This window comes from Pteropus alecto, unplaced genomic scaffold (assembly GCF_000325575.1).
Source record: "Pteropus alecto unplaced genomic scaffold, ASM32557v1 scaffold131, whole genome shotgun sequence".
In the NCBI taxonomy this organism is placed as follows: domain Eukaryota; kingdom Metazoa; phylum Chordata; class Mammalia; order Chiroptera; family Pteropodidae; genus Pteropus; species Pteropus alecto.
The window spans coordinates 1,243,438-1,269,217 of NW_006434709.1; the positions used below are offsets into that span (position 1 = coordinate 1,243,438).

The 25,780-nt window shown below is 34.2% G+C and overlaps 1 protein-coding gene across 4 annotated transcripts in view; it reads right to left on the reverse strand.

Annotated features, from left to right (window-relative positions):
- The window catches only part of ZNF638 (zinc finger protein 638), a 78,692-nt gene that overhangs the window by 42,829 nt on the left and 10,083 nt on the right, over window positions 1-25,780 (reverse strand). For 3 of the 4 annotated variants that reach the window (XM_015587553.2, XM_015587551.2, XM_015587552.2), the window contains exons 2-9: window positions 16,132-17,647; window positions 11,214-11,275; window positions 6,872-6,940; window positions 6,499-6,537; window positions 5,408-5,754; window positions 3,978-4,255; window positions 1,201-1,347; window positions 195-317 (exon numbers count right to left, since the gene is read on the reverse strand). In XM_015587553.2, coding sequence (XP_015443039.1) covers window positions 195-317; window positions 1,201-1,347; window positions 3,978-4,255; window positions 5,408-5,754; window positions 6,499-6,537; window positions 6,872-6,940; window positions 11,214-11,275; window positions 16,132-17,445 — 2,379 coding nt within the window. In that variant the 5' untranslated portion in view covers window positions 17,446-17,647. The remainder of the gene's footprint in view (window positions 1-194; window positions 318-1,200; window positions 1,348-3,977; window positions 4,256-5,407; window positions 5,755-6,498; window positions 6,538-6,871; window positions 6,941-11,213; window positions 11,276-16,131; window positions 17,648-25,780) is intronic. The other variant, XM_006909502.3, reaches the window with a different exon arrangement.

Here is a 25,780-nt window from a genome sequence, read left to right on the forward strand (position 1 = left end):
TGCTGTTCATATAACAATGAAATCACTGAATGACATATTTCTCAGAATGTATCCCCATTATTCAGTGACATTTATACATATACAATCTGTTGCATAAACATGTTTTATGCATTTTTCTGTATGTGCCATACTTAAGCAAAAAACAAACTAATCAACAGCAGTGGTGAAACATCCAAGATCTAAATCTAATTTACCTGTACTTTTTTCTTTCCTGGAACACATACTTTCACATTTTTCCCGTTTACCAAAAGAGGTGTTGTTTCAATGTACTTCATGACTGCAGTAACTGCCTCTTTAAATTCCATTTTCAAGTAAGCCTAAAATAAAATGTATTATTAGTTAAACATCTAACTTAAAATTCCCTGCGTGATTTAATGCTACTCTGTGGAACATAAAACTATGAAATTACCTCAAGTCCTGGTTTTACTCCTCTTTTTGTTTTACTAAAATGTAATTTGATCTTTAGGATGTTTTCACAAATATTTAGCGTTACAGAATTTCCATACCATTACCATGATAAGAGGAGGTAAACAAGGATCCAATGGCAGGCTCATAGAACAGTAAGAAATGGGAAGACAGGGCTCAATAAACAATCAGAGAAAAGGCAGGATCTGGATGTTTCCTGTAGGGCAGATACTTTTAAGGTCTCTTGCAACAAACACTACCCACTATGTGCCCTGTTTTATCTCACACCTTTATGTTCTGCTCAGCCTATGGCTGTTCATAGTTTTGGTGAAATTTACTATGTGATTTATAAGACCACAACTCAAATGTAAAAATAATTCCCATATAAACAAATTCACTTGTTTATTATATATGACCTTATTGGTGTGCTAAAGCAATGGTTGGCAAACCAAGGCATGCAACCTGTTTTTGTAAAGTTTTTTTGAATATGGCTATGTATTCATTTACATATTATCTATGGCTGCTTTTGTACTACAGTGGCAGAGTTGAGTAGTTGCAATCCCACGGCATGCAAGAAAATTTTACTATCTGGCCCCACAGAAAAAATGTGCCAACCCATTCTGAATGATGTAAGACAGTATTTTGGGCCCTTATTCATTTGAATCCAAATATTTCCATAACTCTCAATTACCAATTATGTATATTATGTATGTAGTAAAAGCAGCTAAAAGATCCAACAAGTCTTTATAAAGTAATGACTTTGTAGGCATTTTTAGAACCGACTAAATGACTCACCTCTTTTCTATATGGAACAATGAGGACATTGTTAACTTTTCCAAATGGTTGAAATATTTTCCTAATATCTTCTTCAGTATAGCCATCCTCTGGTAATTCAGATATAAGAAGAACTGAACCATAATACAAAGGCTGGTCTTTCCGAAGCTATTTTTGGAAGGAAAAAAAATTAAAAATAAACCAAATTAAGGCATGAAGTATAGTAATAATTCCCAATATAATTTCTTCTACCATTAATCTTAGTTCTTTAAACAGTTTTTTCTTAATATTTTAGCACAATTAAAAACTTTTTACATTCTAAAGAACAGTGGTAAGAAATGTTTTCTATTTTACAACTGAAACCCAAAAGTGGTCATGAATTTGTAGGTAACCAGTCACAGATGCTCTTTTCTGTTCAGAAGTATTTTATAACAAGCAAGACTTATAGAATGGTCCAAAACTATTATAGTGTATTTTTCTATATAAATCTGCATGGTCCATCACTAATAAAGCTGAAATTATAGCTTTGTTAATTTTGTTCTAATAATTGAAAATGATGTCATAATAGGCATATTTTAAAAGATTCATATATAATACATACAATTTGAATAACCTGTAATATCAAATTTATCACCTATGTTAAAAACTTAAAAAAAAAAAAAAAAAAACTTTAAAAAATTCCCAATGCCACAATTACAAAGCACAAATTGGCAGTTGTGAAAGTCACAGGGACAGAAACGTGCAGAATAGGGAACATAGTTAATAATACTGTAATGACTATGTATGGTACCAGATGGGTGCTAGACTTATGGGGGGATCACTTCTTAAGTTATATAAATGTCTAACCACTATGTTGTACACCTGAAACTAATATATTGTCAACTACAACTGAAATATTAAAAAAAAAAAAAATGTTAAGCAAAGGAAGTAAGAAAGAAAGGGAGGGAGGAAAGGAATAAAGGCAAGCAGATAGGCAAGCAGGCAAGCCAAAGAAGGCTCTTCCCAGTGACCCTGCCTCAAACAAGGTATTGAGTTACCGCCCGGATCTTACTGCAGCCAGCTGTCTAAGCAGAGTGCTTGTCACCTTTGGAAGCAGATGCCCACTTCCAGCAAAAAAATCTGTTTGCCCTCTTCCCATCCTGCCCTGCTCCCCTGCCCAACCCACCCAAAAAGCATGAGTGGATCCAGATCTGCTTGGGCATCAAAACAGAAGTATCAGAAATTGTCTCATAAATGGAGCACTAAGCCCAGCATGGTAATATGTAAAAAAAACCATGGCTGTGGGCGAAGAACAAGGGGCACTTCTCTGGTGTCCCTGGTGTCCTGAGCTTTCAAATCTATTTACTGTCAAAGTATTAAAAACAACCTGGAAAAGAGAGAGCTCTGCTTTTGGCAAGCACCTAGTTTACTCTAAACACACTTCCTCATTAGATGACCTCAATGTCACAGGCAGGACCCAGTACTGGCTGAGATACTGAAATAGGATGGCCAAGTCCGATACTGTGATTTTTAATAAGAAATATATTTTTGGTATTCATCCCCATTCCTAACACAGAGCTCCTAAACTCCTTGGTATTTCCCAAGTAATGAGGGTAATAAAGGTATCTTTTGTTATGTCTCACCCCCATAACTTCTGAGGAAGGCAGAGGGACTGGAGATTAAGTTCAATTACCCATGGCCAATAATTTAATCAACCATGCCTATGTAATGCAGCTTCCGCAAAAACCCGTTAAGGACAGGGGTCTGGAGTGCTTCTGGGTTGGTGAACACACGGAGGTGCTAGAATAGGAGCATGCTAGAAGAGGGCATGAAAGCCCCATACCTTGCCCTATACATTTCTGCCATCTGGCTGTTCCAGAGTTATATCCTTTTATAATAAACTGGTATTCTAGTGGGAAAAAAAAAAAGTAAAAATGGAAAATAAAACTCCCACTGCCACCCCTTAGAGATCTTGAAATAAAATGAAAGAAATGTTACAGACTAATTCATAATTCAGCCTCTTCAAAATTTCCCCTATAATCAACATTTCTTCCCAATGCTCTTCAAAATTAATTTACAGGTTGATAATTTTAAGTTTATCCTTCTAAATAAAAGTTCTTTGGGGGCAGGGAACTGTAGTTGTTGAAAGTACTCTCAGCTAAAGTTAAGAGTAATGTGTACCTAAATACTCAAAGACTTGTTAATATTACAATAAACTAAATATATCATAATTTGGCCTATTGGGAGATACTCTGATAATCTCAGGATGCTTTATATATTATTTACTATAATAGTAATTTAATTAACATAGACAATAAGACAATACCCCAATATTATAATTAGCAGATTAAAGTCCGAAAACACCAATAAATTAGTACCTAGAAAAACATATTCTTCTATACTGGACAACAGAGTATTTGACTTCTGAACTATACTGCAAAAAGTATAAAGCAGGTTGAAAATGATTAATTCTCAGTAGAAACTCATTCTTATAGATTATTAATAAAGATTACAAAAACTTCTTAATGCTGCTGGTGATTACATTCACTTTCCCAATCGGATAGCAAAACCATCAAAATGTTCTCATTTTTGATACATCAAATGCCAAACCTCTAGGAATTGTAAGTCTCAAGATTTTGAATTATTAGACTTTTATTCTATTCAGAAAAGAAACCAATAAAATACTTCATACCAACAGAATTTAACAAGTCATGATTTCGAACTTTAGGGAAAATGAAAATAAAAAATTTAGATGTTTTCTTTGTAATAATAGCAAATGTATGCATACACCTATAGTAACAAATTAGAGAACTACTGACCTTACGCTGGAGAGAAACGGCTTTATCAGACACCTGTTTACATTCTGGTAAGGTGCCATCTTCAAGATTCTTTGATTTGTAACGAGTAGAATACTCTCCTAAATTTGAGTCATTCTTTGTAGAGCTTATAGACTTAACTGATGATTTTGATCCACTGCTAGTTTTAGGTTTTTGTGCTGGTGACTGTCCTTTATCAACTGCTTCAAGATGCTTCTGTTTATTGAATTCTGACACATGCCCAGGTCGTTGTGCTACATCTTCTAATGCCCTTTTTCTATCTAGTAAAAAGGATATAAACACAACCTTAATTGAAAAGAACTTAAGGTAGGAATCATCTTATCCCATTATAAAAAAAAAAGAATAATCCCTCAACTGCCCAAATATTTACCATAGAGCCACTGTCAGGCCAAATAGGGAGCATATATACACACAAAAATTCTTAGTCTTTAATTCTTTCACTCGAAAGACTTTTACATGAATTTCCTTTACCCAGTGACCTCTTATACCAGTGGTCCTTAAACTTTTGGTTTCCATATTCCTTTACACTCTTTAAAATGGAGAATTCCAAAGAGCATTTCTTTGTATTAAATGTATCAATATTTACCATACAAGAAATTAAAAGAGAATTTTAAAACCATTTATTAATTCATTTAATAATAAACTATATTAACATAAATAACATTTTTATGAAAATAACCTGAATTTCCAAAACAAATAAAAAAAATTAGATGAGTAGCACCATTGTATATTTTCCCAAACACTTTAATGTTGGGTTTAACAGAAGACACCTGAATTCTTATAATTGTTTCTGTATTCAATCTGCTGGATACATTATTCTGGTTGAAATATTAGAAGAAAATCCAGCTTCACATAGATAAGTAGTTAGCTGGAAAAAGGGAGACCTCACAGACCTCTGAAAAGATCTCTAAGAAAATATATATAATATATAAAAGAGCTATTTCCAGAAAGGTGACTAAACCAGTATTAACACACAGGTTGAAAACAATAATTTTAAAAAGCTTTAAGTTAATTCATAGAAGACAAGTCTATAATCAATTATTAAGGCAAACTAAGATGTTTGTATATTTTGGTTTTTAAATTCGATGTTGGTTGGATAATACACTCTTCCACACTTCTTCTAATAGTTAATAAAGGGAAGAAAAATAAACTAGGTTGGGATGTGGGTCAGATTTCATATAGCAATTTCAAAATTTAATAAAATAGAACATTTCATTTTGTAAAAACCTTAAAAGGTTTAAAAAGAGCTAAGGCAAATAAAATAACTCAAATGTCAACTTTTGTTAAAACTTAGTAGTATGTAAGTCACCAATTCAAACCTATTAAAATATAGAAATATAAAAATTCAAACTAAAAAAAAACCCTAAAAAATCTAGACAAAATAAGTAGACTTATTCATGACATAAATGTACCTGATGATCTCACTGATCTCCTTAATGTCCTTTCAGGGCTAACTGATCGATAGCTTTTTGGACTGCCTCTAAACAGATTTCTCATTCTATATGGTGAACGGGATCTAGATCTGAATCTAGCAATGAAACGATGGCAAATTCTTGGACTTCGACTTCTTGGTCTATACATATAACGTGTTGGGCTTCGAGATCTATGGAATCGGTGACTTGAGCTTGATCTCCTAGACTGTCTAGGGCTTCGAGATCTATTGAATCTGTGACTTGAGCTTGATCTCCTAGAATGTCTAGGACTGGGGGAATGAGAACGTCTTCTTGGAGTTTCATTTTCTTTTCTGTTGCCTTCATTTCTACAAAGTACAGAAAACACAAAAAAGATTCAGTAATTTAATGTAAACTATTTTAAGAAGTACCTTCTTAAAAACACACTATTAACAATACCATACTCTGATATTATGTATTTATTAAAAACAAAAGCCTGTTTGTTATAATTCAGGCTTGAGATAAATAAGTAATCAGAACAGACGATCAGCCCTCTAATTTCTTGGATCCCTATGTTTCGCTAATTTACAGAAGAATACCATCATCAATTTCTTGGGCTTTTCTTGAACCACTATTAATAGCCGATTATGTTTTAAAAGTATTAAGTTATATAAAGAATTTCGGAAATGATTTATAACTGCTTTTCAACATTTTTTCCTAAAAGATTATGTCATTTACAAACATTTCTTTGACTGCTGTACTTGTACACACAGGCACTGAATAGGGAACCACTAGAGAATAGAAAGCTTAATAAAACCATTCCTAGCCTTCAAGGCATTTATAATCTAAGATCCCACAAATATAAAATAATAATAAAAGAATAAAGTATTTTGATAAAAGACTAAAAACATAGAAGTTCACAGAGGAGAGCTATCACATTTAAGCTAGGGTAATTAAAGAAAGATTCATAGAGACTGTTGCATTTGCCTGCTGTTTATAAGTAAAAATGGTCAAAACAGGACTCAATTTAAAACAATACCTTTAAAAAAAAGTACTTGTTTACTTTTAAAAGAAAATTGAGTTTCAATAATACCACCATTAAAAAAAATTACCTTCTTGATGGGAGGATCTCAGGATTCCAATCAGGATATCTATTTTAGGAATAAATGATATTAACAGTTAAAATAAGACTAAGGCTCAATATATCTATTCAAAACCTATGTTTACAAAGTGACTTATTAGTATATTAAAATACAAAAATTTTCTTGGGAGTAAAATATTTTGAGCATCTAATTCCATAAATAATCAAAGTATTATGCTAGTAAGCAATTTGGGGAAAAGAAACATATTCCCCATACTTTTAAAGGCTTAAATATTTTTTTTAAAAGTAAAACAGGCAGTATACCTAACAGTGTTAAGATGTACAAAACAGGTACAAGATACAAACTTAGGTAGGGGTACAAAGAGGGAAGACAGTTGACGTACTTTGCAGAATTCCAGGGGACATGAATGGTGCCCCTTACATTGTACCAAGTGGTCCTCAGAGAGATACATCTAGTGGGAGAAATCAGGAGAGAATTCACAGAAAAGGTTGCTTTTTCTGGTAGCCCTTAAAAAGGTCTATCAATAGGCATGGATCAGGTTAGGTTTCCTGCAGTGGCAATACAGAAAAAAAGGATTGGAGGCAAAACACATGTTCTATTCCAGAAACCAGTCTGGCTGCAGCATGGCAATCATAAAAAGGAATTATGAGCGGGGAAACCTAGAAAGGTAACTCAGAGATAAACTGTAAAGGTCCTTGAATCCAGGTAATGAAATTGTACATAAGTAAAAGGGAATCAACACATTTCTGAAGTGAAGAGAACACAGGAATGTTTTCAGAACAATCAGAAATAAATATCTGGAATTAGGGGAAAGGATGAGGGCTGAGATATTTAGAAACCAGGCATGTAGAAGCCACAACTATAGTACAAAGAGTGAGAGACTAAAACAGAATGGAGTTTGTAGAAAAAAAGAGGGCTGAGGACAGCATCTTAGGCACACCAACACTTAGAGAGTAAAGCAGACAAAGATAAACCAATGAAAGAGATTAAGGGATAATCACATAAAAAGTAGAAGGAACAGTAACATCACAGAAGCCTAAGAAAACAACATCTTCATCCATTTCTAGAGAATCTGGACTCTAAAGGTTATCTGAAAAAATGGTGATTAAATTAAATCATTCAAAACCATTAATATTCAAAAATATAATTCCAGTAACCAAGAGAGTCAGGTACGGAAATGCAAGCAGCAGACTCTTTCAACAGTTACCTGGCAGGAAAATAAAGTTAGATCAAAACCTTAATAAAGGTAAAGTGGTTTTTATTTGTTGCTATTTGTCTCAGACATTAATAGCTTGACTTGACGGCAATTCTCAACTCCTTTTTCCTTTGCCTACCTCTATTACAAAGGCTAAAAAAAGCTAAATATTTGCTATCCCAGCCTCCTTAGAAGATAGCCAGTGATAGATTCTAACCAATGAGACAGAGATGCAAAACCACTGGCAAACTTCCGAGAAAACTTTTGCCCCTTCTTCCTGCTTTGAGGTGACAAACTATGAGAAGACAATGTTAATTTTAATCCATTGTATCCATCATCTAGCATCAACAGTTGTCAAAACGTGGATAATTTTGTTTCATCTACTCTTATACTTTTTAAAACTTTCCTTACTCTGTACTAAGATCAATTTCTAGTCTTATGGTATAGTCCTTCAAATCAGTGGAATCAAACAAAGCTGGATCTAAATGTAGGTGCTGCCACTTAATAGCCTTGTATCTGAAAGCCAGTTACTTAATATGAGTAGGTCTTAGCTTTCTCGTTGTGTGTACAATGCTGGAAATACAGTTGGCTGTTGACACATGCTAGTTATTAAATGTCCAGAGCTTTCCAATTTATGGATTCACAAGAGCTTAAAGACTATTTATTATTCAAGTGTTGGCAACAACGTTTTAGATCTTCACTAGGTTGACTGCCAAAATGCATGTTCTTGTTTCTGCTACCTAGGACAGAATGATAAAGCATATATACTATTCTGCAAGTTGAGTTTGGATGGTCTACATATTACCTAACTAGTTTAAAATGTATTTCAGAAGCATGATACTCCTTACACAGGCTGTATAACAATGGCTAAGAACAAAGATCTATGTAATTGACATTACCTGTGTCCCAACATGGTACAATAAGCAGACACATCACCTATAAAGTTTTTCTAACAAAAATGTTCAACCTGAATTTAACAATGACGAAACAAACAGAAAGCAGAGAATGTGGTACATTCTACAAGACAGTTTTCTTGGACGTTTCAAAAGAAGTCAACATCATAAAAATATCCTAAAAAATAAAGGGCACAAGGTAAACTGTTCTAGATTAAAAGAGACTGCAATGCATGAATCCTGACTGAATTCTGGATTGGAAGGGTGTATGAGGGGTAGGCAGGGATAGTTATAAAAAGCATTTGGGAAACAGGTGGAAGACATGTTTAATTAAAAAGTGAACTGTCATAATGTCTGCAATATATTTTCAAATAGTTCAAAAAATTTATACATAAAGATATAAAACAGATGTGCAAATGTTAATAAATTGGTGAAAACGAAGAATATATGAATGTTTACTATCTCTTCAAACATTTTGCAGCTTAGAAATTTCTCAGCAAAAAATGTTGAGGGGAGAAAAAAGGGAGCAAAGATCCACGAGTCAGACAGTATTTGTTGGGTAACAGTATGAAATTTGCTTCTTTATGACTCAGTTTCCTCACTGGTAAAATCACAAATAACAGATATATGCTTACTGTGGACTGGGCGTTATTCTAAGTGCTTTACATAATTATTTACTCTTCAAAGCAATCCTATGAGATAAATATATAATGATTATTTGTGGCCTTCTCAAGTTAACCAACGACTCTGTCATAATCCAGAAAGATCCAACAAGACAAAGAAAAGGAAGAAGTAATAACCCTTACAAAAAAGAGTAAGAATTTAAATATACATTAGTAGAGGAATGACTAAACAGATTAGGTATAAAACACAATGAAACAATGCAGCTTAAAAAAAAGCAGAGTAGCATATATTTGGCCATAGAAGGATCCCAAACACTTAATCAAATCTAATTTTTATCTTTTAATTTTTTTTAAGTGGAGAGAAAGCCATGAAGAATTTATTCAACAACACACAATTTGAAAAAAGGTAAAAATGTAGGACAGAGTATTAAAGTGGCAGGTATTGAAAGCTTAAAAACCTTGGTCCTATGTGCATGAAAAAGATAGGCTTACCTAGACAAAGGCTTTATCAAGCATCCATGCTATCTGATCTAGTAAATTAATGACAGTGCATAAAGCTAAAATCTTCTTTCTAGCATTAATGCCTACCTACAGCAAGTCACTCTCTCCCACCCAAATCCTTCACCTTCATAACCTTTAGACATCCCACTGGGTAACTGTGGAAAAATTTGTGGCTTAGGAGTAATTTTCCATATACAGTAGCTGTAAAGCCTATCCAATTCAGGTAATGATTATTTCTGTATAATAACCTATGTTTCTTTGTAGAGCATCTATATAAGGAAGCAACTCCAAACTCTATTCTTATTCTATATGATTCAGGTAGGGCTTGTATCACTCAACACCAGGAGTAGGCACAAGGCAGAACCCCATATTCCTACAACCATTATAACTGGTTCAGAGATGAACAACTAACTCAAAGTAGACCAAAGAGTCAAACCAAGGACTTATACAAGAATTATGAGAAAAGAGGTGCTTTTTTCCCCCTTTGACTTCTGAAATTGCTAGCTATACAGATCACTTAAACCCTGAACTATGAGGGGGTCATTTGCTCTGTGGAAAAAGTGTGCCTGCGATCTCGTAAGGCCAAAGCAAAAGGGAACAGCCAAGAAATCAAAATACTTCTGACACTTTGGTTTTTGTTGAGCATCCAATTCATCTATTCTGAAACTAGAACCATTCCTTAAGCTTCCTAGTTAAATGATCTAATAAGTTCTCTTTCTTTAAAAACAACTTTGGTTAGGTTTATCACTTATAACTAGAGTCCTAGATAATCTCAAAAAAATTTGGTCATGTTTTCATAAAGAACCAAATTAAAAACCAAAACAGATGCCACAGACCCATTTGCCCAAGTGCAATCAGTCTAGTGACCAGAAACTGGACATCCAAACTCTATCAACATGTTTAATAACGCTAGGCGGAACACTATTTAATTTTATGTTACGTCAAGGGACATAAGAGAATACTGTTAAATCACACTTTTCACCTTCATAAGTGCCCTGTCCTAAAGAAGGAAAAGGTAGAAGAATTGAAGAACCAATGTTGAGGAACTAACACATCTAGCTTGTTTGTCTCCTACTTAAGTTTTACTCTGAAAATAGGTTCTAATTCAAAGGAGAGCTTTAGACCTGAAATTAAATTAAATATTGGTATTGGATTGGGTGGTTTTTAGTTATTCATCCTTGAGGGGTGAGGGGGCTGACCCAAGAAGGGAAAACTATCTACTCTAAATTACATAAACCATCCTAAGGAGTACAAGCCAGCAAGAAATGAACCAATGATATTAAACATCTACCTACTCATATTAGGAAGAAGTCAGAAGAAAAGATCATATTTAATTCTCTCCTTTTGGAAAAAGATAAAATATACTTCTATAAAATTAGTACTTTAAATAGGCAATACTATTCTAGAAATATTTATCTTCGAAGGACCACACTGAAGGTACTAAACAGTCATACCTGAGCATTAACTATTTTATAAATTTGCTACCTATAAAAAAGAAAAAATAATTCTTACTGTTGACGTAACTGTCGGCAGCTCTCAATATGAGTAGATGTATTTTGATGCTGAATCCAATCCTATTATAAAAGGAGAAAAGTGCTGAAATTAGAACATTCCTCATTGCTGACTAATGAAATTAGGATTTTTAAAATGATAGAGCATACTTTTTCCCCCAAAACTAAACAAATCTAGTTATAAAGAGCATTTAGCTACTCAATAAAATTTTTACAAACAAAAATAAAGGCCTCCAAACAAAGGCACTTAATATCATACGCCTCTTTGATGCCATTTTAAAACCTTTTAGTATAGAAAGCATTTTAAAAATCATACCATGTCTACTCATTTTGAAATCAAACATATATATTGAAAGTTGGAGAAAATAAAAGTGTTGATTAGAAATAATTCATCTCCAATATAAACACAGCACTCCAGAGAACATCAAAAACTCTATAAATAAAATGGTATCTGAGATGGCTTTTACCTCTAAAATTCAAGCTAGTAACATTAACAACAACAAAAAATCCTACCTCTTAGGCCAGTACCATTCCAAACAAGGTACTCACTATATTGGCAAAGGATAAAATTAGTAAAAATATGAAAAGTTGGTGATAAAATCTATTTATTTTCAAGATTTAAGGGGAAATAACACCATTTTAAAAACACAATGTCCCTTACATGAAGAGCTTTTACAATGAACAAATGCTTTCTTATACATTACTTTCTTTACAAATCTTCCCTAAAATTACATTCTGTACCCATAAATACCTTCTGGAAAATACATCTGATTAAAAAAAAAAAAAAAAGCACAATACAGTTTTCAAAGATAAAGTCCCCCAAGTGAAACAATTAGTTAAAAGCAACATGTATATTACTCAGTGTTTTATTGTTTCTCCAGCATTTGGATAAGGCAGAAAACTTACTAAACAGTTTTGTATTTTAAAATGTTCCTAGAGAAAAATGTTATTCATTTCCATTCCAAAAACACTCTATTTTGTCATTGCTATAGACGAACTAGAAATTTCCAGTTAAAACCACAGTTGACACTAATTATGGACTCTGCCTTGTCAAGAACTATCTGAAAATAAGTGAATGCTACTTGCAATGCTCAGTAACAGGTTCTGACAAACCCTAAACTATTTCATTAAACCATGACACTGATTGTAGATTGCAAAAAAAAAAGTCTGCACAGCCTGCTCAGCAATACAAACGGAGGTTGGCAATTAGTCTCTAGTATTGCTAAACCCATGTTTTTGACAGTAACTGGACAGTTTACATCAAACAGACACACTGGCAGGTAGTAGACTGGGCATGATTTATTGGAACCATAAAATAAAATAAAACTTATTTTATTTGAATAAGTTGAACAAATCCAGAGATTTTAACCCCAAATCCAGATTTCCTGCTCTTCTTGAAAAAAATATGAAGATATAATACTGCACATGTATGTATTCTATATAGCAAATACCAGCTTATGCCGATAGCTGCCCTATTTAAGGCATATTCTCTCCAGTCCTACACACACATATACATGCCCGCTCCGTCTTTTAATAGGTCCACTTCACTCACTGCCATTACTTGATTTAAACTCAGTAAATATACCTATGGCACCCCAGTTTCAAGACTAAGTAACAATATGCAGATTAGAAAAAGGTCTCAAAGCAGTACTGCCTCTCCAGAGAAAGTGATAATTGCCTACTAAGCAGGAGATGCTGCAAGGACTATATAGACTTGAGAGAGCCCAGATCGAAGGTGACACTTTTCCATATCCTCCATCCAACTACCTTAAAAATCTTTCATCAGTACTTTTCTCAAACTGAATTATTTCTGTCAGAAAGTTTTTAAACCAAAAACAGCCTTCTAAATCAAGGACAGTCAAAAAGTCATAACTTCTAAACCTAAAACTTCCTCCTCTAATGTCTAAATCCCAATTTAGAAAAAAAATACATTTCATATTCTATTGTTGCTCTTTTCAGGCTCATTTGAAAGACTCCAGAGGTGGAGAACGTACTGTCAGATATTACTAAGAAAAAATTTGCAATTGGTAATTTACATTTATTGGCCACATATTTATGTCATATATGCACTTACAAGGCAGCAAAACATATCACAGAAACAGGAGAGGTGGTTTGTGTCATCTCATCATTTAGTCATCTAACAGTGAAGAATCCCTATCATTTAGTCATCTAGTAGTGAAGAATTCATTGGTTAGCTCCATTGTGCAGCTGTGACTGTAAAAGATGTTTGTTTAAATTGGCAATCAATCTCTGTGAACTCTAATGACCATTAATGATTTCTTTTCCTCTCTAAATTTTACTTTTATTGTATTAGCCCAGCTTTTTACCAGGGAAGCCTCAATTAGTGCCTTACCTTATCTCTTCTTATTCTTATTCATTACACAGTTCAGCTAGATTTATTTCCCTAAAATATACTTTTAACCCATTTCCCATGTAGAAAAAGTGCATCTCGCTGCCAGCCTTAATTTTACATAAACACGCTCTTTGAGGGTGAAGTAAATCTGACTGGTTTTCAATGTGAAAGTAAAATATAAAAACCTTTCTTGGAGTTATTTCGAAACAGAACCTGTCTCTAATCCTAATGTAACAAACGTATACACATATCGGATTCATCAAATGCATCTTCGGCTAACAACTGTTTGAGAACAATGTTAACATACATCACACATAGGAATGCTATATTTTCTAGGATTTGAAATTTTCACAGATAGAGAATTACTATATTTTGTAAATGAAAATACCACTAAAAACAGAATGCTATAAATAGAATGACGTCATTTGTTTCCAAAGACTATCGATATACTAGAGCAATATGAAAAGAATAATTAAAGCAAGATATTTCATGGCAGACTGTGGAGATAAAGTTAGGACTATAATCCGTGAGTTATCTTGGGGTAAATGCTGCAGCCACAAGCACTGCCGGCCAGTATTCTCAGGGAAAATCAGAAATGGGTTAACATGTTGTTTCATATAGCGAGAACATTAACTGGCTTCCTCATGCCTCTCATACCTGAAGTTTAAACTTCTTAGGTTCACTTTTCAAGGCCCTTTGTACTTATTGTTGCTGCTCCCATGTGAAATGTTATCCCTCCTCCCCTAGGTATACTGAAGTCACATCATTCAAGACCTATCTTCATTCATCCTACTTCATAAAGTCTTCCTTCCCACATCATTGTAGTCCAAAAAGACTTACTGTAGTTAGTCACTATCAATTAGTCAATTAGTCTTATCTAGACTATACAAAAGTCTTTTGATGTCAGAAAGCATATTTATACTTTTTAATTACATACCGCTAAATACCTAATAGGTGTTGGTAAATTGATAATGTTGGCCTGAACTGATATAAGCCTGAAATAAAGAGAAATATTAAATATCGCTTCTCTACAGAATACCCAAACAAGTTAAATACAATCAACAAATCATTCGTTGTCCTCTCATTTTTTAAAAATTCCTTAGGTGTGTAATTAGAAGACAATGAGACTGTTTAAACTGTTTAAGAATATCTGAATTTTTTAGTTCTTCATTTCTGCCCCAGCACTTAACATAGTCATGTACAAAACTGGTAATTAGTAAACGCAAACTGAATAAAGGTACACCTTTTCTATTCTACAAATAAAAATTTTTAAGTTCTTTAGGATATTTTTCTTGGATTCATCATGACTAATTTAAAGTTCAAAATAAATGGAATAGAGAGTGCTTAACATCCAAATCAGTACTTAGGCTAGGGCTACTTACAGATTATGACTAAGTGCTATGAATTATTCTGAGATTTTTCAAGACTTTGCTATCCCTTTTGATAGGGTAAGGCAACTATTATTAGAACTCAGCAAATCTAGTTAAAATGAGGTAGAGAATGCTGCTTTCCTTTGCTGGAGCTAACCTTAAGACAAAAGCATCAGTTCTAGATATCAGGTTCTTGTTGGCTGAAACCTGGTGAGTAGGTAATAGACAATAAAAGGATAGGACTGAAAGGAAAAAAAAAAAAAACAAGAATATCTACAGATTTTTAAGCCTATTCAAAGTATATAACTCAATGCTATGATCTTGAATCAAAGCTTGTTCCCATGGAAAGTCCATTCTTTCCTGACCATTTATGATATAAATCTACAAATCACATTAGTAAATAGACGTGGTTTCCAAACATATATGCAAATAAAACATACTTGGAAAATCTTACTCAAATCCACCAATGATTACTATCAAATAGTATATTCTACATTACTCCTCAGCACCTCTATAAAATACTTCTTTCCAACTATACTAACCATGAAGATATCTACAGCTTCTTTATATTTTAAGGATTTTTCTCTAAATTCTTATCACTTTACACTCTATTCACTGAGCCCACAGCTAGTCCCCAAATAACTCATCTTGACTCAATCTTACTATGGATAAAGTTATTTTAGGAAGCCCTTTCTCATGCAACACTAAAAATTCTAGTCCAGAGAGACTCAGAAAATATTTAAACTGACAATAACTGTCTTTAGCCCAAGATGGGTAGATACACGCAAGGCTATACACTGTCTCTTCAAAGTGTGCAGTACAAATGCTTTATTCCAACTTTTTATTATACTAACAGATTCTCTTATTTAAATAAAAGTGACTCGTGTGACATTGTCTTTTAAGTATACAGTTTATGTTATATAAATTTTATGTTGCATAAATTTCCTGGGATAAATAATCAAAAGTTCAAAATAAATGGACGAACCATGTGGTGTGCCGTCACAGGAATACAGAAAGCCTAACACTCAATTAAGTACTTAGGCCAGGAATACTTAGATTACAACTAAGCATTGCTGTTGTGATCAAAATTAATTTCTGCTCTTTCCTTAATGCCTAGTTAACACCAGCATACATGAGAATTCAGAGGAAACTTGGGCGATGAGTATCATTATACAGTGATCTTTAAAAACACTCACCTTCAAATGACTACATTCTACGTTACACAGAGAACACAAATGTGGAAATATTCTTGGAGACGCTGCATAATAATCATTCATCATTGAGGGAGTTGGAAGTCTCTTCATCTTCTGGGCATCAGCATGTGAAAATTTTGGTAGCCAGGATGCTTTCACAATCCCAAAGGGAGAATGAATGGGAATGTCAGCCTCTGACTGGTAATTCTTTTTACTTCCTCCTGATCCACGCACATTAGGTGAATTAATCACAGGCTCACGTGGGATTCGTTCCTGTTGGCTTACAGATGAAATTAATTCCGATGAAAAAGGTTGCTGGTTCATAGATGGAGGAATCAGAGACTGACTCATTGTCTGGTTAACTGTTTGGCTAATGGATTGGCTGACAGATTTTACAGGTTCAAGGACTGACTGTCCTCCTGAAATGCGTAAGCCTGACATCTTGGTTCCACTCTCAACTGGGAAAAAGGTCTGATTATTGGAGGACTCACTGGGGAAGTCCATGTGTCGAAACACATCTTCAACAGGAAACATAGAATTACACATAACATTTGGTGCAGGAACAGATGCAGAAATGCCCTGCTGGGACCGAAATTCATTCTTGACCTCATCAGTTGGAATTTCAGGATCATAAATACGTACTTCAAGTGGATCTTCTGTGTAGCCATATTTGCTTGCATGCCCATAATCAATCACATTACTTGAAACTGCCTCGCTACCAAGTGTTTCTTTATTTCTGCTCTGAGAAGGTAAATTAGGTAATCGGCGCCCCATTTTTCGCATTCTTATATCCCTCAAAATTAATGGCATATTTTCAGGAGTTAGCTGTTCATCAGGATAGCGGCTGAGTTCTTCTAAGTCTTCATTAGATAATCCAAAACTTGCTAAGATACTTGAGGCACTCTCTTTTGTATAGCGGTTCTGCACTTTAGGATTCTGCTCTGTAACCTGTGTTACAGAACTCTGTTTCACTCCCACTGATGCAGATATCTGAGGCTCATCATCCCACCGACTACTATGAGGTTTCCCCTTCTTTTGTTGTGCTTCATGAAAATCCAGTTTTTCTTTGGTCAATCTTGGATCAGTTCGGTGCTGAGTTACCTGAACATTCATTCTCTGTGGTCCCAAGTTCTGATAAGATTCATGGCCAGCAAATCTGTGTGGAATTCCACGGGCTCTCCCTGCTGGGTAAAATCTTGGGAGACCCATAGATCCAGGCCTCATAAATGGTCCTGGAGGCCTCATCCCAGAAGGGTTAGGTGCTCGTGGCCTCTGAAGTGGAAAGTTTCCTCGAGGATTAAACCTGGGTCTCGACATGGCTATTTTCAAAAAAGCCTGATTTAATAAAGTATAAGGTGGTGTTGAACTATGTGAGGCAACGGCATTCAGCTGCTGAAGCGCCAACTGAGTCTTAATCTGAGCAAAGTGCAAAGGAGATGGGCCCAACAGAAGTGGGTTTGCAATGCCCAGGTTCAAGGAATTCACAAGTGGTGCGAAATTTTCCAAGAATAACACAAAGCTGAAAGTTAAAACACAAATATTAGATCATTTTAACTCAAACTACTTCATGAAGTGGGTTCTACAGCCAGTGTAAAACATTTTGAAACAAAGGCACGAAACCATTCTGCATTTCATACACTTTTAGAATAAGTGCTTATGAGGATTTTAAACTTTCCCAAAAACCTTCTCTTCTTTTCTTTCCCGAATCCAGAACACAAACCCCAAACCTCAAAGCAGAGTTCATGTACACTGTGTTGCACTGGGTGCTGTCCTAGGTGCTGAGCGGTAATTACAACTCCTAAATAATCTTGAAAAACAGTGGGGATTTATTTCACGCTTTAATACTGGAAAAAAAAGATGAAGGCATTAAAATACTTACAAAGGCACACACACTTAATACGTATCTTATCAGATGTACAAACAATGAAAATAGGAACTATGAGCCTAAAATTTTACAAGATCCATTTTTCCAAGACAGAGCTTCCTTGAAATCACGCCTAATAAATTCCATATAGCAATTAGACTGTACTTAAGCTTCTGCTGTTAAATAGTTGTTGTTTTTTTAAGATGAAAACTTGTCACCAATAACCTGACTGAAGTCTGACAGAAAATGTGCAGTAGCATGGAATTGATTATAACATTACAACATAATATGCAACAAAACCAGTCGCCATTCTCTCAGGTTCCCTCCACGGTAAGAGTATACACAAAAATATATGGATAATAACAATGACTACAGAGTATTGCACATGTGCCAATGACTGTTCCAAGTGCTTTACATGAACTGATTCGTTTCTCAAAACTCCGAGACACTAAGGCACAGAGAAGTAACTTACATAGATTTAATAAGTGGCTCGGCGGAGATTTGATCCCAAGGTAATTTGGCCCCATAATCCATGTTCTTAACTACTGATAGATGTGAACAAGAACATCTTGCAGTTCCCAGGCATTGTATTAGTTAAAACTGGTTGCTGCCCAGCCCATCGGAATGCAGAACTCATTCCAAACCACTTCTCAGAGAAATAGTAGTACTTTAGCTATCATTCAGGACCAAGGTCAGCAGTCACAGAACTTGCTCTTTCAATTCTCAGTTAAAAAAAAACAAAAACGGAAAGAAAAGAAAAGAAAAAAAACACAGACTGTGGCTATGCTTTCTATCAAGTTCCTATGTTTATACCTGATAGAAATGCAGGGCAAGAAATGTGAGGTATTTAGGCATTTACACCTACTATGAATTCTATTTGATGATCATCCCTTTCTGGTTCAAGCTACAACTTCAACTGTAACTCTATTATATACTTTCTTCTTTAAACGTAGTGTTAGTGAAATGTTAATTTGGTTGAGAAATTGGCTTTATCTGGTTAACACTCTCCCTGCCAACCATCCTGCATACTGCCACATTTAATTTTTATAAAAGGACATTTTGCCACATTGCTTCTCTGTTCAAAAATCCAAGAGAATCTCATTACTTTTACTTCTTAGCTTTATGTTTATCTAGCCAATCTCTGCCCTTCTAATTTTACCAAACACTTACTCTAGCTAGGCCTTTTGCTCCTATTCCTCTCTTCTCACATGCCTTCATCTCTTCCAATCTAAACAAATGAATAAAAAAAACCTTGCCCTGGACCTGACTTAGTCGATTTTACTCATTCTTCAAAGTCAGACTCCATTAAACCTTCCTTGACTACCAGGGCCCAGAATGAGTCTCCTAACAAACTTCCTTATTTATTGCTTATATCATTTGGGACTCATACTTTTTACTATTTTGTTTTTGTGTGCTTATTTGCAGCCTTTTCAACAATCTAGTGTCAATTCAAGACACGTTCACTATTGTCTTGTCTCCCAAAACTACTAAAACTACTCAAAATGCCCTTAAACATTTGTAAAACTATCAGAATGATCACACCCAAAATCCTCATAACTGACATAATTAAATTTCAAATTAGAATGAAACACAAAAAATACAATAAACATTACGGACTTCTGATTCACCAGACACAAGCAGCAGACACAAGCTTACTGAATAATGATATCCAACTTCTCTGTAAATAATGTTCACGTATAACTCCAGGTCTTTTTAAACAATCATAAATCATATGAAACTATATCTACCTTCTACAACAAAAATACTTCCAAGAACTTTTCTTTACCCAGTCCTTAAAAACAGTCATCGCTTATGAAAGCAGTTTGTCATCTAGTTACATCCTTTATGCACTATTTTTCTTAACTGGTAAAGACGCCTCTCACAACTTCAGGAGCACAAACTCTTCAAAATATTTTCTCCCCCATTAAAACCCAAAAAGGGACAGATTTCAGTCAGTCATCTAATTATCGCATGGAGCTGTAAACAAGTATCACTGAAAGTATCTACATTTTAAGTTTTTTAAAAGCAAAAACCAATGGATTTCCTAATGTGGCTAGCACTGTCTTACACATTGATGTAAGTATACATTTATAGAATGCAAGAGAACAGCCATTCACATACTATATACTGCAGACACTAGTGTTCTGTGAGACTGTAGGTCTTCTACAAAGGAATTCCCTGGTCAAGAAAGTTTGAAATGCATGCGCATGCTACCCTTGTTAGAGGGGCACAATACCTACTGCATACTAAAAGCTCTGAGGTGTCATGTTGTCAAAAAACTTTCATTTTGTATTTCCCAACCTTAAGTTTTTCATCCCAAGCGTGATAGCTGAAATATTTAGTAATTGGTAAAGCACAAGCAATGAACAATCAGAACAGTAATTTGTGCCTTATCGTGTGCAAGCTGAGTCCTCAGTCCATCTTTCCTCCACTTCCCTTAGTTGTTATGCACAAAGTGATGGCAGGGAGTCCTAAGGACTAAAAGAGTGGGGAAGTCAAGTCCAACCTTGGGGCAACAGCTACTTACTAATGTGGACAGAATTATTTCAATATTTTAACAACTGGCCTATCTGTATCAGTGTGTAGTCACTGGCTATCGGTCCTGAAAAGACACCAGTCTTTCACAGAACAATCTAAAGTATACATAAAGATAAGAATAAAAGGCCTTTTCCTAATTAAGGAATTTCAACTATCAATAAGCAGAAGTTTGGTTTGTTTGCATTTTTTAGGAGCCTTAAAAAAAATTATGCTAGAATTCTTGTATCATTAGTCCATTGTGAAGTCTAACATAATGAGAACAGAGTAAAATTAACAGCCATAGCTCCCCCAAAGATATCTCTCCCTCTCTCTTGGGTAAGACAAGTTAGAAGCCTGTTCAGCCATTGCTATTTATTAGCGTTCTGAATCCAGGATCTTCTAGCTAAAGAAAGTTTCTCTCTTGGCATGCATACCCTAGATAATCCATTATAAGTAAATATCACTTTCAGTAGGTCGCCTACCAACCTCCTTTCTGAGAACAAGTTTCATTAATCCTCCTGTACTTTAAGTCAACACTTCTCTTAACTTTTATCCCAAGATTCTTTCCTAATTTCAGACTTCTAAATCTAGCATATTTTTCCCTTTTAGTTTATATTTAACATTTTCAGATAGTAATCCACTAATGTAAAATCATCAAACACCTTCTTATACTACCATATCATTTCTAATTCTGGTAGAGAAGTTTCTGACAAAGTAGTCATCAAAACATTATCATTAAAAGAGAAATTATGGTAAGTTACTTTACATTATACATGTGTTCAGCTGTCTACAGTTCTATTCCAACAACAATGATGTGAATTTTAAATCAGAAGCATGAAATACAATGTTGAGCATTGGTCATTGGTAAGAACTGACAAATACATTTTTGAAACTGTAATAGTCTGCCTACAATTTTTATGCCAAATAACATCTTCAATGGCTAAAATTTTTAAAAGTAATCTTGTATTTTCTTTGTGAACAAAATTAAGTATGTTCATATTTCATTTGTGTTATTTTCATTTTATTTTAAAAGCATAAGCACATTTTTAATCATATAGGTAAGATACTGTTTAATCTTCTCAGAGCACATTCACCTCAAATAAAATGTTTTGACTAAAAAGATGCTTGTATTTATATTTCAAGCTATTTATAAGGCATTATAAATTACACTTAACAATTATATAATTCTGAAGCCCTATTTCTTCAAATCTAACTTAAGGATAGGCAAGGCCCACACCATCAGCATACTTTTTCCTTTGTCACTTAACTTTTCTCACCTTTCTCTTATTTAAATTTCAGCCCTATCAATGATGCAACAGGGTAAAATTACTTAATGCAAATTCTAACACCAGATACAAGCACAAGAATTTGTGGTATTCTCAATCGATCCATGGGAATACAAATTCCAAAATCAAGTATCAGGTCATTCGGCATAGGTTTTAAAAATACTAAAGAAAACTCAAGAGAAACTGTCTTAACAATCAGAGAGTAATTTCAAATCCAGCAGTTATCTACCCAGTTAACAAATAATGGGCATTGCTGTTCCAGGTGTGGAAGTAGCAAAGTTATTAAGTCAGAACAGATCTCTACCTTCACAGAGCTAACACTTCACTTTTTAAGATGGAGCTAATGTCTCATAAGAACTGGAGAAACCAATAAAAAAAAAAATTACAGAAACCAAAATAATAAAATTTAGTTAGAATTCTCCTAGAAATTTCCCTTCTCACACTTCTGCAATTTAAAGGGCTTGCAGTGACTGGAAACTGGTTGACTAAACTATGGTATATCTATATTATGCACTTGGAAAAAGAAATGCTATTATTCATTCATTAGGATAGACCTTAAGAACTAATGGATTAAAAAAACTCTTTAATTTTATATTAGCCTATGGACAAGAAATAAAATGCTGGTTCAAAATGAAATGCCCATTCAATAGTAATCCATACTACACTGTAAATATGTAAACAGTATAACATCACTACATCTAAAGTCAAATTGGTTTCTAATCCCAAAAGAGGAAATGTAGTATTTCAAATGTGCTATCAGAAGAAACCCAAGGTTTCACCAACAATGGCATTCACTAATTTGACAATAATTTTAAAATATTGCTAATACCACAGATATATACACTATCAAGGTAACAAGTGATGGCAAGATACTTAGAATATTTGATACAGTAAATATAATCTTTATTATCCATAACCATTAAAGAATATGCCATTTTCTGGATAACTGAGCTTCCTAATAGCTAAAAATTAATCCTTTACATTTCGATTTAAATATTTTTAAAACAAAAACTTCCTAATATGTGCTTCAACGAGGAATTTTAAGTTTTTCATTTCTTATTCTTCCGGCCAATGCAATATACAACACCCACTACTTTTGGGAAGAATATGGCTTAAAAAAAAAAAAAAATCAATGGAGGTTCTAAATGAAATTTTTTTCAGACACAGAGTACAAGCCACAGCATCGAAAGGCTTTTAATGGCTCGGGTCGGTAACCATCAGAAAAAATATGAAAACTCTTTCTGGGTTGGACAGGAGCTTCAGAATTTGGAGTTGATCGAGAACAAGTTGTTAATGTTGAAACCAGGGTGTGGAACAATACTCCAGAAATGTTTTGTTTTGTTTTTGAAAGGGGGTGGTGGTAGGGAAGCTGTAAATTCAAGCTGAGACATTTTATCATCCAACTTTCTTAAAAGGCCTATAACCCAAAAAAAGATAAGTCCTATTTAGGGGTTTCAGAATCTAGGCCTTCCTTCAAGGCCTAAATTTAGATGGCAGTGACAACTCCCTTTGCACTTCCTTCTGTATCTAATTTTTAGCTACGGGTTCTTCTGCACTGCCACATTCCTGATGCTTTTTGCTTTCACTTCTGTAAATCTCATCTTTGTTTTTTTGTTTTGATTTTCTGACAGAAAGAACCATCTAATAATAGGCAAGGTCAGAAGGTTAGAAAACAATGAAAAATTTCTTAGAAGTGTCCAAATCCTGTGTGCCATTGGGGGATGGATGAGTTGAGAATGGAAATATATTCAGTTGCTGTGGTCAGTAGGTTCTCATTGTTTTTTACCACCACAGATCTCTTTTTCCTCTTCTTTTTGATTTATAGGAAAGGGATAAATTCAGAATTGACATAATTTATTAAAAATTTTTTGAGTCTAATAACGACAGTCATTATGCTAGTCCCTTGAATTGTAAAGCCAAATAAAATAAAGCATGATTCCTATAGTCAAAGTGCAAGCAATCTGACAAAAACAAAAACAAAAAACAAAAAAAACAGTAAACTAACTGCAGTACAGTTTGTCAATAGTATATAACAAGGCTAAAGTATCAGAAAAGTATTTCTGGAAGAGGTAATGAATGCTTGAGTTGAGTTTTATAGGATGAATAACTTCCAGAATTTTGAGGAAACTAGAAGAAATGAGACTTCAGATAACAAGGTCTAAACATGTATTTATCAACTTGTAGAACATTTAGAATAAGCCTGGGTTAAAGATTCTGAATGAAATGCTGTAATGAGAGAGCTATACTGGAATGATTTTTAAAATTATAAATAAATAAACCTATTAACTGCATATTTCTGACAAAGCTACAAATTTCTGGACCAAAACAAAACATAGCTTCAGTTAAAACATTTGAATCTTTGGTAACCTCAGGACTACTTAATAAAATCATCTATGAACGCGGAAAAAAATACGTGATAGGAACCTATCTCTCTTATGCCAACTATAAGCTAGTTTATACTGACTTGCATTTTCTCTAAAAAACTATCAAATTTAAACCCTCTGCTCTCTACACCAATTCCCTCAATCAACAATGTTCCAATCATTTAATTTCTGATTATAAAATTCTACATATTCCTATAAATATTTTATACTTTTCCTTTCACCATCATCACCATCCTACAACACTCGACACCACAGCTGTCATCCATCCTAATTCAGTCACCAAATGCTTAGATCCTTAAAATATTTTAGTACCACTCTTCCACATGAAAATCTTTACCACTTTACTGCTGCCTGTAATACATTGTCCAAACTTATCAACCTGGCATTTAGTATATAACTTGATCCCAATCAACCTTACTAGTTAATAATACTTAAGACCTGCTACAGCCAAATCAGTCTATTTGTTATCATCTGACCACTTCCAACAAATTATTGCTTCCATAGTTTAGTCATACTCTACTACTTAGCATACTGCTACCTCTAAGAATCAAACCCATTCTTCAAGATACTTCTAAGCACCACCCCACAAGAACTCAGATAAAATATAAGTATGTACAGTGTCTGATAAAGAAGCTGCCCAGTAAATGTTAGTTTCACTCTCCCTCTCCTCACTCCTTCCTTGAGCAGAGGGCTTTTAAGGCTCACAAATCACACTCCTGAGCATCAGTATCTTTTAAATCTCTGCCTCTGCGAAACATATTAAATTTAGAGGGGAAAGGGGGTAAGAAACAAGAAAAGCAAAAATTATAAAAATAATTCCTATACCTGTTCACACACAACCTTTTTCAATCTTAACAGAGTCACAAAAATAGTTAAAGCTCTAGAAAACAAAACCCATCCTGTAAGGACAATGTAACAGGTGCAATCCAAAAAGACTGCTGCTCTTTATAAAAAAGTGTTTCGAAGCAGTAATTCCTAATAATGTAAAAGTCTTAAAAAAAAAAAAAAAAAGAAAAGAAAAGAAAAGAAAAAGGCTCAAAATGCAAAGAGATCAGAAAAGAGCAAACTCCCCAACTGCACAACAGTATACTCTGGTCTAAAGTTACACTTTTTCCTTGGCTATTATAAACTGAAAATCTATAGTTACCCATATAGATTCATTGAGGAACGGGCATAAAAATCAACTGTTACGGCTCAAGTACTTATTAAGAAGAATGATGAATTTGGGATGGCCTTTCAAACAATCTAGAAAAAAAGAGTGTATGTCTGAGTGGGGACTAGGGGTAGGTGGTGGGTGAAGAAGTTTGAGGAAGCAGGACTGGCAAAATATTTGCTGTGGAAGCTTAGTAACAGTTTCATAAGGATTTACTACTTACCTTCCCTCAACTTTTTTTTACGTTTGAACGTTAGCAAAATAAAAAGTTAAAGAGCTAAATATTAAGTATGACATTATTAATAAAAAAAAGGGGGAGTATAAAAACAAGGTAACTTCATACTTCTCAGATTATCACACCAAGGTCAAACAAAAGCCAAAATTGGCTAACTTATGATAAGCAGGCAATGTACAAATAAATGCAGATTTAAGTCTAAAAATTTCATTT